The sequence below is a fragment of the Suricata suricatta genome, chromosome 1 (assembly GCF_006229205.1).
Source record: "Suricata suricatta isolate VVHF042 chromosome 1, meerkat_22Aug2017_6uvM2_HiC, whole genome shotgun sequence".
Classification (NCBI taxonomy): domain Eukaryota; kingdom Metazoa; phylum Chordata; class Mammalia; order Carnivora; family Herpestidae; genus Suricata; species Suricata suricatta.
The window spans coordinates 99,063,445-99,080,117 of NC_043700.1; the positions used below are offsets into that span (position 1 = coordinate 99,063,445).

Here is a 16,673-nt window from a genome sequence, read left to right on the forward strand (position 1 = left end):
AAGATGTTTTGTGCTATCAAAGTAAAATAAAAATGTTTAATTTTTTTAACTTTAAATTTTAAAATATTGGCGATATCATCTTTATTTTGTTCTTTAAATTTTTCTTTTTGATAGAGTGTAAACTATACCTAAAATATTAGCACAGCATTACATATATATGCCAATAATGTCTCATTTATACATTCCATCGTAAACACACATCATTTATATGTATATGATGTATAAATGGAATATACTGAAAATTGTTTTACTTAAAGAGGCACAATCAAAACACTTTTTGGACTCCTCTGGTCTAATGGTAGAAACAGACATGTGAGTAAAAACTGTAGTTTTTAGGGGAGTACCAGGGGATTGCCCGGACTGTACAGCGGGGCCCAGATCACGGAAGGTTATGGGTGCCACAGGGGAGCCATGAGCCAGTGAACAAGCCGTAGTGCAGGGAGCATGGCCTCGGTCCTGGACCTGCCGTTTACCAGCTATGAGGTCTTAAATTACTTAGTTAACTTCTCTAAGTCTCAGCTTCCTCATCTGTGAAAAAAAAAAAAAGACAGTAAAGCTATTGTGAAGGATAGAAGTCATAAAATGCTTAATTGTCTGTACATAATAAGATTTTTTAAATGTTATGGTTCTTTTGAAGACTCTGATGGGGAGACTTTGAAGTATTTCAAGCAATGAGAGAACAGGTGATTTAGAAAAATCTCTCTGGCAGCTCTCTGTAGCACAAATCTGAGGAATGTGAAGCCCAGAGCAGGCAGACAGTGAAAAAGCTTATAGTTATCTAAAAGACAAAGAGTAAGGGCCTGGGCTGAAGTAGTAGGGACAGGCACATAGAGCAGGAAACAGAGTAAGCGCCACGGAGGAGGTAGAGAGTCGGTAAGCAGTTACCACCTAAATCTATTGGCTTCACACTGCTTTGTGAAAATGAATAAAGTAAACTACACTAGACCCACAAAAGTTGTGTGTGTAGAATACACACCCTGGAGCCAAAATTTCCAGATGTGGATCCCAGGTCTAACCCTAACTACCTATGTGATCTGAGCAAGTCACTTAACCTCGTGCTTCTGTACTGGGGATCTCAAACAGGATAACCTCCCAGAATTCTCTCATCATATTTAAAACATGATTAAAGAAGGCCCTGGCATCCAGTAGACATTATATGTGAATGAGTTTCTTAAATAAAATTATCTCTAGAAAATTCTGGGCAGTAAGATGTTTGGGGAAAATGATACACATTGACTGTTATTATAAATTTATTAGGGAAAAAAATAATCTGTATCCTAAACTGGTGAAATTCAAGACAGGTAATCTTTTTTAAAGGGAATGAAAGGGATGACTGGGTGGCTCAGTTGGTTAAGCAAACGACTCTTGATTTCGGTTCACATCAAGATCTCATGGTTCAGGAGACTGAGCCCCATATCAGGCTCTGCACTGACAGTTTGGAGCCTGCTTGGGGTTCCTCTCTCCTTCTTTCTCTCTCCCCTTTCCCTTGCTCATCCTCGAGCTTTCTATATGTATCAAAATAAATAAATTTTTAAAAAAATTTTTAAAGAATGAAAGAAGAGCAGTAAAAGAAGGAATGTTGCCTAGGCAGAATTAGAACATAAATCTATATTTCTTTTCAGGAAAACTCATCCAATCCATTGTTTTATTAATCCAGTACCTACACTGGTTCCAAATAAAAGTGGAAAAGCTAGTCATGGATGAGCAGGATTATAAAAACCCAAGACTAAGTTAGGAAAACTATTACATAATCAAGTGACAAGATCTTTCACACAACACTTCAAATGGCAAACCTATACTTTTTAGTATATTTATCTGAAACACATTGGTTTTAAAAGCCAATTAAGGTTGGGGCACCTGAGTGGCTCCGTTGGTTAAGCCTCCGACCTCAGCTCATGTCATGATCTCACGGTTTGTGAGTTTGAACCGGGGATCAGGCTCTGTGCTAACAGCTCAGAGCCTGGAGCCTGCTTCAGATTCTGTGTCTCCCTCTCTCTCTGACCCTCCCATGCTTGCACTGTCTCTCTCTGTCTCTCAAAAATAAATAAAAAACATTTAAAAAAATAATTTAAAAAAAGAGGTAAGTCTTAGATGGTGACATGCTGTTTCATATAAACTCCAAATCAACGTTATGGCAGTTTTCAGAATTACTGAATGACAGCCTGTTCTCTTTATCCAAAGTGATGCAGAGAGAGGCATGATGCCCCTGCCATAGGGAAAGAATTATATTTTCCTTTGGATGGCTTTATATGATTTTTTTGCAAAATAATTTATTTTTTTCAGAATCAGTTCTTTTCATCTAAAAACTGAGGCTAATAAAAGTTTGTCTATTCAACTGCCATCAAATGAGATAACAAATGTTAACGCACTCGGATGATTGTAAGATATATACATGTGAAGTATTTTTAGCTGAATATATAAATTAGCTTATATTCTTGAACAATTATTAACTGATAGAAGAAGTTTAAATTATTTCAGAAGCTCATCATATTTTAAAACCATTACCATGAGAAACAACCAAATATTATTTAGGTAGGTATAATATGTATGTCACAATGATATTACATACTGACTTTTCGATTTGCAGAGTGACTTTCATTAAGAACAACAATCACCCTAGATTAATATCCAATAAAAGTTCAGAGTATTTACTCTCAATTTTTTTTAAGAGAAAGAGGTTGAGAAAGGGGGAGAGAGAGAGAGAGAGAGAGAGAGAGGGAGGGAGCCCCGACACGGGGCTCAATCCTATGACCCTGGAATCATGACCTGAGCCAAAATCAAAATCAAGAGTTGGATGCTCAACCCACTGAGCTACCCAGGCTCCCCAGAGTATTTTCTTTTAAATTGAGTGTTCTGGACTCTGACAAGTAATGTTCAGGAAACACTTTTTTTTAGACTAACTGAAAGTGTGCACATTCCTTCTATGGGTGATGAAGATGGTAAATTTTCAAGCTAACATACACGAAATGCATGTGCTTGATAATATGAACCTATAGAACTGACGTTTATAACTCATTGAGTTATAAACAGGAAATGTTCATGTCTTCCAGTAACTGCTCTCAACTCTGACAAGGCCAAATCCCTCCCTTAACAATACTTTGTTCAGAAATCCCACGCATTTCTGTTGGCTTTTGGTTATTTAAACAGTCTAGTTGAATTACAGCTTCAGTCTAATGTCTGTCTCTAGGCTTTCTCCCTAAGCACCGTGGCCAGTTTGTGGCTCCAGGGCAGGAGGGTGTCTATGTTCTTCTCCTTCCTCCCTAGAGCTCCTCTCAAGTTGAAGGCAGGAAGATTGGCAAAGGAGGGGGATGGTGGCTATATTTATTCATAACTGAATGAGGTGGCATTCTTTCTGGCTGTTGCACTACTCTGGTTAATGTTGAGTGGCCATCTCTGTCCACTCTGTGGCCAGTGTCCAGATGCTAGGGCATTTGTGTAGTTTCTTCAAAGAGCCCTGGAGTGCGTTGCCATGGCACAGTTCCCTAACATGGGAAATAGGGAGCCGGGCAGGAGCCCTCCAACAGTTCCTCAGGATGCCAGCTTGCACCTGCCAGTCTCTAGCTAAGCGCCTGGTCCATCTGGGTAGGGTACTGGCATGGCAGTTCAAATCACATCTGTGACAGTCATTCACACCTGGGAAATGCCAAGCATCCTTGCCTTACCAAACAGTTAAATTCCTACTTGTTCTCTCTCATTCTCTCTGTCTCCATCGCTTTCTTTTTCTCTCCCTCCTCTCACATCTTTCTCCAGTTTTATTCCCCCTATCCCCCACTCCCTACCTCTTATCCCACTGTTCACATGGCACTAGGAAGGCCAGCAATTCTACTGACAAAGAAGATATCCTGCTAAAGAATAGATCACCAGCTTCCCCTCTTGCAGGCACCTCCAGTCTTTACAATGGTCATTTTTAAGCTTCCTGGCACCTCCTTGCCTCCCTAGAACCCATAGATCTTGGCTTCAAAACAGGAAAATCCTCCCACTACTAATGATAACTTAATCACAATCCTAATGACCCAGACAATGCTTGAGTCTCTCTGGTCCTTCTCTTGTATCAGCTGGGAAAGGGGCAGTGGGGAAGCGCTGGGAGAATGTATCATGCCACCCTTCGGTGAGCCCTGTGGTGACGCATCTGGCCTCAACTTTCAACACCAGCAGTTCTGAATCTTGACCACACATTAGAATTGTCTGCCGAGTATTTATAAATCTCGATACCTGGGGCTCCCTTGGCCAATTAAATCTGATTCGACACCACTTTAGCCTACTTTTATTCCCTCAGGTACCTGTTTCTACCAATTCAGAAGTCAGATTTGCAACCAAATCCCACCATTTTTTACAGCTTAACCTTTGGCAAATAACTTAACCTTTCTGTGACTGAATTTCTTCATCTCTAAAATGAGGATATTTTTCATACTACATCTTAGGTTTTGGGGGTCCTTTGAAGAGAAAATATGTGCAAAGAAAATACTAAAGGAACATTTTCCTGAAAAGAGTTTGATAAATGCTAGCTACATACATGCCATGTCCTGATAATGGTAAAGTTCATGCATACTCATGATTTTAGTTCATTGTCTTTCCATAATGATCTGTCTTAAAACCTGGGATTCCAAAACGAAGATTTAAATTACATACGCTTAACAGATTTACCTAGCATGCATTGACTTCTGTAAACATACTTGCTTTTAGAATTTCTAGAAAGCACTCAAAAACTCAGTACAAAATGAAGTGATCTAATAAAGATGTTACTAGCTTTCCATACATAGTAAGGAGCATTTATCCTCAAATATACATATCCAAACACATTAAAATATTTATTTTTCCCTTTTGAAATAGCTATGTTTCTGGAATTATTTTATTTGAAACATTTTAGAGACTTCACTGATGGTACTAATGGATAAGATTATGTCATTTGGTTGCACCTTACCTAAATACCTAATTACCTAAATGCTTAGCTTTATTTAAAGTTTTACAGAGAGGACATACAGAATTATTAAATCCACTTTTGCCTCATAAAATAGATGACTGTAATCTGTCATCTCAATTTTAATAAAAGCTACTTGAAACTTTGAATTGAAATTCAATAAAAGAATTACAAGTACCATAGTATCTATATGTTTTAAAGAAAGCTTAAAGTGCTAAACATTCTAACATATAAAGGATACATGTGAACATTTCTTTCTTTATATTTAAAATGTGAATTATTTCTGAATTGCTCATAAGATTTGTTTGTAAAACAAAAGTTCCTCCCTACTTCTTTATCTGAAGATTTTCCAAAGCGTCCAGAGCATATCCAGAGACATAGCCATTTAAGTATGTGTTCGAAAAAAGAGTTTTGTAAAGTAAAAGTGCTAACAAAGTTTTCCTAAGAATGTCTGTACATATATAATGGGGTTTTATATTATAAATATGTCTCAATAAATGTATTTCTATGAATGATCTTCCTGAAATACAGAATGCTGTCCTATGACACTGTATTAGAGATGTTTGCTTTCTATGACATCTATTTAGAACATAAGTTAAAAGATATATAAACATTTAAAAACCAGGCAACTGTTACTGATTATTTGGGCCTTTAAAAAATACATTTATTTATTCTTTTTTTAAGTTTACTTATTTATTTTAAGAGAGAAAGAGAGAGAGCATGAGTGGGGGAAGAACAGAGAGAATGGGACAGAGAATCCCAAGCAAGCTCCGTGCTGTCAGCGCAGAACCTGACAAAGGACTTGATCTACAAACCATGAGATCATGACTTGAGCCAAAATCAAGAGTCAGACACTCAACAGACTGAGCCACCCAGGAGCCCCCAAAATTCAGTTTATTCTTGAAACAAATCCGAATTTTATGGCCTTGAGCTTCAGTGTTAATTAAAAATTTGGTTATTAATATTTGTTAGTGATCTCTAAAAGCTGTAGTGCCTACAGTTCAGTCAGCCAGTCAAACACTAAAAATAATTGAATATCTCTCAAAAGTGACTAAATATGTCACAGAAAGATATTTACAGGGAATTATAGTCCACCAACTTCTAATTATTGTTAATAACATGAAATTAGCTTTTTTTCACTATTTGAGCTTCTTATATTTTCATTTTATACAGATTTATGAAAAATCTGAACACTAGATATTTTAAAACAATCCAAAAATTTGTTATCTATAGAACTGCTTTGTAGTGTTCCCATTTTAAGGGAGCATGATTCAAGCACTGTCTGGAATTTCCTTTTCTTTGTTAATATATATTGAAAATTCCAAATTCATCCTTTGCATGTTCTTCAAAACTGTGAGTGAGCGTTGTGTTTGTTAGCAACCATCCCTCCCCAGCCTTTCTACCCACTTCCTCTCCATCCTCCTTCTTGGAGGTAAGTTGGAAGAGGAGGAAGTCCATGTCATGTTCATTTCACCTTGAGCCCAGGGACCATTTCTGGAACTGAGTGGACTTGATGTTTTGAATGAAAAGCAGTAATCCCAGTGAGGTCATGGGCTTGATAACTTTGAAAGTGACAAGCACTTTGCTCCCCAAGAGTTTTCTAGAACAAATAATGCTAGTATAAAAAATTAAATGTGAGTTTGAGTTAAGTGGAAAAAATAGCCCAACAAAAGTAGGCATTGCCATAGTAACTTAGAAATTTTTTCTTCTTTAGAATCTCTCTAGTCACTTTTTACATATGGGGGAAAGTAGACTACAGTCTCTCTCTCTCTCTCTATCTCTCTCTCTCTCTCTCTCTCTCAAACACACACACACACACACACACAAGAATTAAGGCAAACTTCCAGATGACCTCATCATATTTTTAAATCAACAATTAACTATATTATCACAAACTAGAAAACTAAAGTAAACATCCAAATGCCTTAATAATGGCCTTTTAAAAATCACAAATATATTGCCAGGGTATTTTAGGAAAGTTGACTTCGGAAGAAGAGCAGGATTGAATTTTTTTACACTTAGCATGTTATAGGCTCTCGGAATCTTGCCAATAGAGGTGTTATCAGAAAAGAAATGCTCCCAAAGCACTCTTCACTAGCAATTTGCTTCAGTTCTTAAAAAAAAAATCACCACACAACAGTTCCACTTTGAATTTTTTAATGTTTATTTATTTTTGAGAGAGAGACAGTATGTGAGCAGGGGAGGCGCAGAAAGAGAGGGAGACACAGAATCTGAAGCAGGCTCCAGGCCTTGAGCTGTCAGCACAGAGCCTGATGCAGGGCTTGAACTCACCAACCATTAGATGGTGAGGTAAGCTGAAGTCAGACGCTTAATCAACTGAGCCACCCTCTTTTTACATTTTTTTAATGTTTATTTTTGGGACAGAGAGTGTGAGCAGGGGAGGGGCAGAGAAAGAGAGAGACAGTAGTTCCACTTTGAAACAAGCACATGGAGGAGTCAGAAGAAACCCAATACCCAACCCATTCTTAAGATCTGACCACAAAAGAACTAATGGAATAACAGCTGCCTTTGTCCCCACATTTTAACTGGTAGGCAAGTGATTCTAAAGTTGTATACTATTAGGACAGTAAAAACGCGAGCAATGTTAGAATCTCACTGACGGTAGAATACAATTTCCTCTTCTCTCTTTTCCTACAGCACTCAAAATTTTTGCCTCTTTCTCCCCTACACACACACACACACACACACACACACACACACACACACACCACCTCACAACAGATGAATCAGGAAGGGTGAGAGATTTGTCATAGGCCAGCTACAAGTTAGATCAGAGCTGGAATTAGAACCCAAATCTCAGTAACTGGAGCCAGCCAACTGCTATTCTAGACTCAGGACACATCCAGTTCAGTGTCATGAATTCTGCATATTCCAAATCAGTTGTTACTGTTTTGTCTGATGCTTCCTGCCATCAACTCCTAAAGCAACACAATGAAGCCACCTTTCCGGATTCTTCGATCCCTGCTAGTCTGAAGCAGAGGAAAGTTACTTAAACTCTCTGGGCTCGTAGCTAATATTCGCAGGTTGAACTGGAGGCCTCTGAGAAACTTTCCAGCTCTAAAAATTCAGCCTTTCATCCTCTGTTTTAGGCTTCATCTTGATATTTGAAATTTTCACTAGGTGGCAGGATTCCACCACTACATTATGAAAGGATTTTTCAATGGTAGCCTCGGAGCAGAAAATTTCAAAGAAACTCCTTTCCCCACAGTGAACATAAAGGAAAAAAAATGCCAAGAGAAAGTATAACTACAAAGGCCAGAAGTCCACATGTTTCACAAAGATCTAGATCTATTTTTAATATAAGTATAAATAGGAAATTAATCAAACATGTTCTTTCATATAATACTACAATTTGGCATTCAACTTAGGTAAAAGTCTGCTTAAAATTCATACATTTTAAAATTTATTTTAGCTGAATCCCAATGTAGACTATATCGGATCCCCTCCAGCAAACTGGTAGCAAGAAATAAGCAGTATGATGGAAACAAAAACGTCTAAAACATTTAAAATTGTTATTACATGCATTTCAAAGTTTCCTATAAGTAGCGTACAATATATTTCTAATGTCTTTGAATTTAATTTGAGCACTTAACTAGATGAGTACACGATAGTAGATTTTTGCATTTATTTGTAAAATCATTAAAAGAATATTATTTCAAATAGATTTTATGACATTTCATCATATATTTAAAATTTTTGCCTCAAATCGGTCTTTTTAGAAATGCTGTATTGTAAATGTCACTACCAACCCTCTCTAAGAGTCCCCCAAGCCAAGCCAATTGGTTATGCTGAGCTGAGCTTTACTCTACTGCCAGACCAAGTAAAGTAACATGAAACAGTAACTCAACTGCATATCCTGTATTGCCTAGGAGAAACTTCCCAAAGTGTCTTGCTCGTTTGCCAGAGAAGCTGATTAACTAGCCTTTTCTTCAGCTCATAACTATGGAACTCCCTTTTTTCTTTCAATTACTTGTTAATTATATACATGCTATATATATATATATGTTACTCGAAAGTTTTTTCAAAACACGAACAAACCCGCATCCTGGGAAAATTTAGCATCCCCGCGAAAATCAGACTAAAACATAACCTTCTGAATCAGCATTTGAAAAAAGCATCAACAGGTTGCTTTCATTTCCTCCCAGCAGAGAGCCCTGATAACATCTCTTTGATGGTCCTACCTTAGCAACTTGTAAGGGCTGCTTCTGTTCCTTGCCACCTTGCAATCTGAAGCCCCAGGGCGCCCCTCCGGTCATGGAAATGCAGATAAAATCCCCCGTGCCCATTTTCTCCTTTTAGTTGGGTAGCATGAAGAGCCTGAAAAGACAAGAGTAGGCTTCCTGGCAGTTGAGATGTGTGCTTAGCTCCAGGCGCCTGCCAAGAAGGCAGGGCTGGGGAGCGCAGAGGCTGAGCTCCTGCTGCGGCCGCTCTGCCGGCCGCCACCGCTGCGAACTTGCGCAGCTAATACGATCATTCACAAGGAGGCAGAAGCGCTCCCTAGCATCCAGGACACCGCCCACTTTTGCGTCACGCTCCTTTGCTCCGCCCACTTCAAGCTACGAAAAGAGTCTCGCTCAGACTCGGAGAGCAGAGAGCGTCCTCGTTTGGGGCGGGTTTGGGGCCGCGAAGCGGAAGTTCTCTAGTAGGAGCATTTAATGCCAGCACTTATACAATGATTGAAGACTTTCATTAAATAATCCTATGAATAGTAGAGAACACGTGGAGGTTTTAACCTCCAGGCCACGAGTGTCATCTTCAAATATGAGCTCTGAGAGCTCAACTACTAGACAATTCCATTTTCTCAAATAAATGTTTTAAGAATAACCACATTGATGTTTGGAACAGACAGAAGTGTGGTTCAATGACACAGTAACTTCATGCTGTTTTAGACTCCATCTCATGGTTTATGGAATTATTATCTTCCATCTATCAAAGGGTTTCCCTCACATTTTAAAGGCTTATTTATAGGGGTGCCTGGGTGGCTCAGTCGGTTGAGCGTCTGGCTTCGGCTCAGGTCATGATCTCAAGGTTTGTGGGTTCGACCCTCCCGTTGGGCTCTCTGTGCTGACAGCTCAGAGCCTGGAGCCTGCTTCGGATTCTGTATTTCCCTCTCTCTCTGACCCTCCCCTGCTCGCACTGTCTCTCTCTGTCTCTCAAAAATAAATAAAAAAAAAACATTAAAGAAAATTTAAAGACTTATTTATAGTAGCTTATTTCATTTCCAAACCTGTGACTTTGGGATTTTTAGGTAACTAGTGAAATGAGATAGAGTTAGCAGGAAGGAAACTCCTTAAACCCAAAATAGCCAACTACATGCAATGTGAGCTACAAGTTTATTTTTTATAATCCCTCATTACTTCTTCTGAGTCTGGGTGGTCCAAATTTAAAGTTGAAAATAATGTTTTAAATCTGAATATAATCTATCAAAGGTTGTACAAATGGAACATTTTTATTTTCCCATGACGTTTTTATTTTCCATGACATTCATCCATGTAGGAAAAGTTAATTTGTGTTACATGTGGTACCAGACAAAACTGACTTCCAGATAGTCTGTTTCAGTACTTGGAAGCACTGTGCAGTGAACATCCACACAGCCTCGCTCCTCGGAAGCCAAATGTGTCAAGAGGTTTTGTTTGTGCCTTCTCACTGGGGTAAAGAAGACAACATAATCAGAGACTGTTGGCTCTCAAAGAGACTCTTTGAAGGCCATGAAGACCAGAAAGCCATCTCAAGTTTGATTCTCTTCAGGGAGGTGAATTGGCTTTCCCGAAGTCTTTCTTTGAAAAAAATTTTTTTACCGGTGACATCCTAAAGTATGACCTCTGGGAACAAAAGAAAAAGAAGTTTTTCCACCTCCTCATGTCTCTCTTCCTCAACCTGCAGCGCAGTCTAGCTTCTATCCCCACAACAGGGAAAGCTCTCGGCAAGGTCACTTATTACTTCCTTGCTTTTGTAAGCACTTGAGATTATTGACCATGTCCTCCTTAGATTGTCTTCTCTTTTAGGCTTAGATTCGAGGATACAACATGCTCTTTCCTCTTGCATCTCTAGCCACTCTTCTCTCACCTTGGTCATAGACCTCAGCCTCTATTCATTCATTAAATGTGTGTGTTCTCTTCCAGGGCTATGTCCTGGTCTACTTTTCTCACTTTACATCCTTTCTGTGGGTTCTCTCATTCACCCCACAGAATTTAACTTCCTCTTCAATCTCAGATACCATTCTTTAACTCCAGGCCAATACATTCAACTGCCCGTTAAACCTGTTTCTATGTGAATATATCACAGAAACCTTAAACTCCATATGCTCAAAATTAAGTTCATTTTTTACCTCCAAATTCTGCTTTCCCTCCTGCATTTCCCATCTCAGGATAATCAGCAAACTTACTACCTCTCTCTTATGCCTGGTTCCCCTCAACCCTGACTTAATTGTAAATGTGATGCTGGAGGTTGGAACTGGGGTAGCCATATTGTGACGATGAGGTAAAGCTGAAGAAAACCACAAAGACTCCAGTGCTGATTAAATTAATAACAATCGTTGTCCACCTTCAGTATCCTTATTGTGCAAGAAAAATGACCATATTTGTTTAAACTGCTGTAGGTCCAACTCATTGCTACTTGCAGCAGCACACTCCTATCTGCTACATTCAAAGAATAGCTTCTCCATTCAACCAACCACCTCCTTCAGAGAACCAAGGGCTCAAATATTGCTTTAATGTGAAGATTTAATCTGTGTCAGGACCTTGACATAGAGTAATTTATTTATCCTCAAAGTAACCATGCTAGGAAGTTGTCAGTGTCTCCCTTTTACTGGTAATTAACTCAGCCTTAGATTCTAAGTGGTAGAGATTTGAACCTTTGCCTGCCTGAATTGAAAATACCTGTTCTTATCATTGCTATCCTATCTCCATGATTTATGTATTTGTGAATGCACATCTCCTATATCCAACTAAGGCCTATGGATCCAACTTACAAATAGATTGCAAATCTGCCCCTTCCCTCCATTCCCACTACTGTGATGACTTCCATCTCTGGCCTGACTTCAGCAATCTCTTAACTAGTCTTTTCCAGCTGTTTCCACCCTCAATTTATTTTTGACTTTACAGCAAGGGTGAAATTTCTAAAATGCAATGTTTATCTCATTTTATCCCTCTGTTTAAAGTCTTCAGGGCTGTCAGAATAGCCAAGATTCCTTGACATAGAGAATACATTCTGCCCCCATTCCTCACTTCTTCTCTACCCTCATATCTCATCTTGAATTTTATGATTCAGACACACAGAACTACTTTTCCTTTCTATAATCTGCTTTTTTTGCCCCATCTGCTAAGTCATTCTTCTAAGCTATCTAGTCAACCCCGCACACAGATCACCTGATAAGTCCTACTCATCCTTCTGGACTCAGATTACAGGTCACAATCTCCAGGAAGCCTTTCCTAACCCTCCTCCCCCACAGGTATCTCTTCCATGTGCTGCCATCACTCTGCACTTGCCCTCTCATTCTAATGGTCTCTTAAATTGTCTGAATCCAACACTAGGTTATTCACCCTGTGAGATTAGCAGATATTCCCAATTCATTCAAAATTGTATCCCCAGGTCTAATACAATTCTTGATGCCAAACTGGTGCTCATTAAGAGTAGAATGAAAGACTAGATCTGATTTCCCAGAATAAGGATGTAGAAGAGAGAGTCAAAGAGTTCTCATTTCTCTTCTTTTTTCTCATTTCATTTGACTTGGAAAAATCTGAAAGAGATCAAAATTCTTGAATTCTACCACTTAGAGGTCATATGGAATATTTCATGGCTGTCTCCCTAACATCTTGCCTGTCCCTCATTGAGCAGTAACTACTGGATTCAGTAAAATTGATCCTCCCACCCCAGCAGCAGACATAAGCTGGTTGATCTAAGACAGAATAATCTTTTCTCTGTAACACAGAGCTTAGTTCAGAAATGAGTACAAAACCTAGGCCTGAGTCAAGGACATTCCCCCAGCTCTAGTGATTAATTCATATACGGTCCAACCACAGGGAAGCTTGAGTCTTCCAGAAAGCTGACAGGGGCAATATCATTACCCCCCATAGATATTGATAACATCCAGTGGGAGAAGTCAATATGAAGGTGAAACTACCACAAGATATGTTGGGAGAGAGAATCTTCCATGGGTCTCCAGTGCTCCTATAAATCTTTCTGGATGTGTCGAAATTCAGGGTCCTAATGCTTCTTTTCCTGAGCTATTTCTCATGGTTATGTTTGTAGTAAGATGTGTTAATATCTTAAGGTGGGTCAAACAGCAAGCAGATTGCAAGCAAAAACTAAAATAAAAGCAATGGATTCACCAGGCTTAGCGTACCTTAGCTGTTATGGAAATCCTTTGTGTGTGTAGCATGCATCTGGGTCATTTCTTATAAATGGAATGTGAAACAAGATAAACTGGTAAATATGGTGGTGTTCATGCTGCTTATTATATCCTGAGTAAGAAACCTCACTGTCTCTCTGACTGAAGAATCTTATTTCTTCTTCCAACATCCATGGAACAGTAACAAGCTAACTTAGTCACCTGCAAGGAAGGTGAAATCAAGTTCCAGACCCAATAAAGTGAAAAAAAAACAATAATGGAGAAATGGAAGTAGAGCCCTTGTCAAAGAGCACACAGCCTGCTCTTTATTTTATTTGGGATATAAGAATCAAGGCAAGAGTAAAAACTCTTTTCTTAAGGAAGAAAAAAGTGACTTGAGTGGATTTGAAAATTATCTTCTTTGATGGTAGCTACACTTATGGTGAGCATAGCATAACATAATGTTGACACTGAAACTAATGTAACATTCTGTGTCAATTATACTTCAATTAAAAAATTATCTTCTTAGACTAACTCTACTTCTATGCCATTTAAAGGATTTAACAATGTATCATATGTTGTTTTATACTACCTTCCATTCATTCATTCACTTGACTATTCATTCAGCAAATAATACGTATATTATCCTTCCCAATGTTGACGGCATGGTAAGATTTTTGAGCCTAACATGAATTGGGAAGCCATCTATGCTGGCTCATGTCTCCTTGCTATTTTTCTAATTCAGTATTTTACTCAAAAATATGTGGGAGGTGGGAGTGGGTAGTGTACCCAACACCACCAACAACCAATTCTCAGGACACCAGCAAAATATTTAAGAATTCAACTCAGTTTAACACTATCTACCTGGAGATAGCATCAGATTCCATAGGTAAGGACTCAGTCCCACATGACGTGCCCCTTGAGACAGCAGTCATAAGTCCAGATTATGGCCTGTGCTTCTGATCAAACAGCTATAGATCAGAGGTTCCAAAGGTCCCCTTCTTGGATTTAATTAATTAAGGATCATGGATTATTAAACAATATAATAAAGGATACAGATGTCCATCCAGATGGAAGAGATAGATAGGGCAAGATACATGAGAAGGGATAAAGAATTCCCATGCCCTCTCCAGACACACCACTCTCCCAACACCTCCACGTGTTCACCATTACGAAGCTCTCCAAGCCCCATACTTTTGGATTTTACAGAGGCTTCATCATGTAGGCATCATAGATCATTAACTCTATTTTCAGCTCTTCCTTTTCAAGAAAATGGGTGGCAGGGCTGAAAATTTCAAGTTTCTAATCATGGCTTCATCTTTCCAGTGACCAGCACTCATCTAGAAGGCCACACAAAATCACCATATAAGAACAAAAGACACTCCCACCGCCCCAGAAATTACAAGGATTTCAGGAATTCTGTATCAGGAACAAAGGTCAAAGACCAATATTAAAACAAGAGGTGGTCCTAGATCTTACCTAGATGGTAAGAACACTTACCACTTAGAAAATTATAAGGGTTTGGGGCACCAAAAGGGATCAATTCGTTAAGGATCCAACTCTTGATTTCGGCTCAGGTCATGATCTCACGAACCATGAGATTGAGCCCCGTATTGGGCTCTGATTTCTGCACTGACAGCATAGAGCCTACTTGGAATTCTCTCTCTCCCTGTTTTTCTGCCCTCCCTCTCTCTCTCTTTCTCCCTGCCCATCCTCTCTCTCATTCTCTCTCTCTCTCTCTCTCTGTCTCAAAAGAATTATTAAACATTTTTTAAAGGGGGGGCTTTAAAAAAAAAAAACAGAAACCTAGCAGGTATCTTACAACATTAGCTAATATATTTATGTGAGTTAAATTTAAATAAGTCACCAAATGAAACCACATGGATTAAAGTCCTGTAGGATACATACACATTAAAAGTTTTTAATTCAAAAGTATATTTTATAAAAGTGCAATGAGTGTGTGTGTGTGTGTGTGTGTGTGTGTGTGTGTGTGTGTGTATACATTTTAGGACAATGAAGATGAAATTAAATAAACATATTGGAAAAAATAGTTTTAGACATTTGTTTTCTCCAAAAGACTGGAGGGCATTTGTCTTTAATGTCAAAAAATGAACTGAAAATGTGACTCATGGCATCTACTGACTATATCAGTATATTTATTATTTGCTAATAAATACTGCATGTTTTGTATTCCAGAAAGTATTCTCTGAAACATAAGAAAGAATAAATATAATTTTTAAGGAAAAATGTAAAGTAAGGTCAATGAACTATTAAAGGTAAAATTTAAATGATAGCACCTATGTTTTTAAACAAATGAAGTCATTTTTTCCATGGGTTACAATCAATATTTGAAACTGTCACTAAATTTTACCCTCCAAAATCAGGGTTAAAATTTGGAGCTTTGAAACAATGTATTTTGTTATTGTTGTTTTGTTTTAAAATTTCCTCCTGCAAAAAGGGACTGACAGCAATTATACATGAAATTGAATATGTGGGAAGAAATTAATATAGCAAACAAAGACAACAAGATCTTTTCAAATGATTGTTCTTAACATTTGGATGAAACATGCTGGTTGGAATTAATTACAGATAACAGAACTTTATCCTAAGTGTTAAAAAATACATACAGATAATCGACATGATGGACAAACATTCATGAACTCCTATTAAGCAGTTACAAAACTCTCTGACTATTGGAGAATCTCTAATCCATTATCTGCTGACCCCACTAGGGCCTGCTGTGACTTGAGTATTTGTGCTGTTTCCTGGAATGCACGTGCATGAAATGCCATCTGAGCAGGTGGTGATGCTGCTTTGCGGCATTCCAGTGCAAGAGAGAAGGGGCAGTGTGAAAGAAGACACCCTCAAACCGTCCTAACAGCATTTTCCTTGCCCATCTACATGCCCTCTCTTGCTTGGAGACCGAATGTGATTGGGGGAGAAGCCACCACTGCTGGTGGTGGTGACTTAAAAGTCCCAACACGGAGGCTTGCAGAGATAAGGAGAGGCACACCAGCAACTCCTACTTTTCCATGGAGCAGAGGTGCTCCCTTTCCCAGTCTCACAGCAGGAGGGAGTATATTCATTTGCTAAGCGTCCATTACAAAGTAGCATAGACAGGGTGGCTAAAAGAAATGTATCGTCTCACAATTCTGAAGATGAGAAGTCTTAGATAGGTGTCAGCAGAGTTTTTTGAAGTCTATTTCCTTGGCTTTTAGACGGTTGTCTTCTCCAAAAGCCTTCACGTCATCTTCTCTCTGTACCTGCCCATTCTAACCCCCTCTTTTTATATAGAACCAGTAATATTGGATTAAGGCCTGCTCTAATAACTCATTTTAACTTAATTACCTTTAAAGAGCTTATCTCTAAATACAGTCACATTCTGAGACCCTGGAGAGTAAGAGT

General features: G+C 38.6%; 1 protein-coding gene across 1 annotated transcript in view; it reads right to left on the minus strand.

Annotated features, from left to right (window-relative positions):
* SYNPO2 (synaptopodin 2) overlaps positions 1 to 9,388 on the minus strand; it is a 168,820-nt gene extending 159,432 nt beyond the window's left edge. Inside the window, exon 1 of the mRNA XM_029941564.1 lies at positions 9,121 to 9,388. Coding sequence (XP_029797424.1) covers positions 9,121 to 9,225 — 105 coding nt within the window. The 5' untranslated portion in view covers positions 9,226 to 9,388. The remainder of the gene's footprint in view (positions 1 to 9,120) is intronic.
* Between the last annotated feature and the right edge of the window lie 7,285 nt (positions 9,389 to 16,673).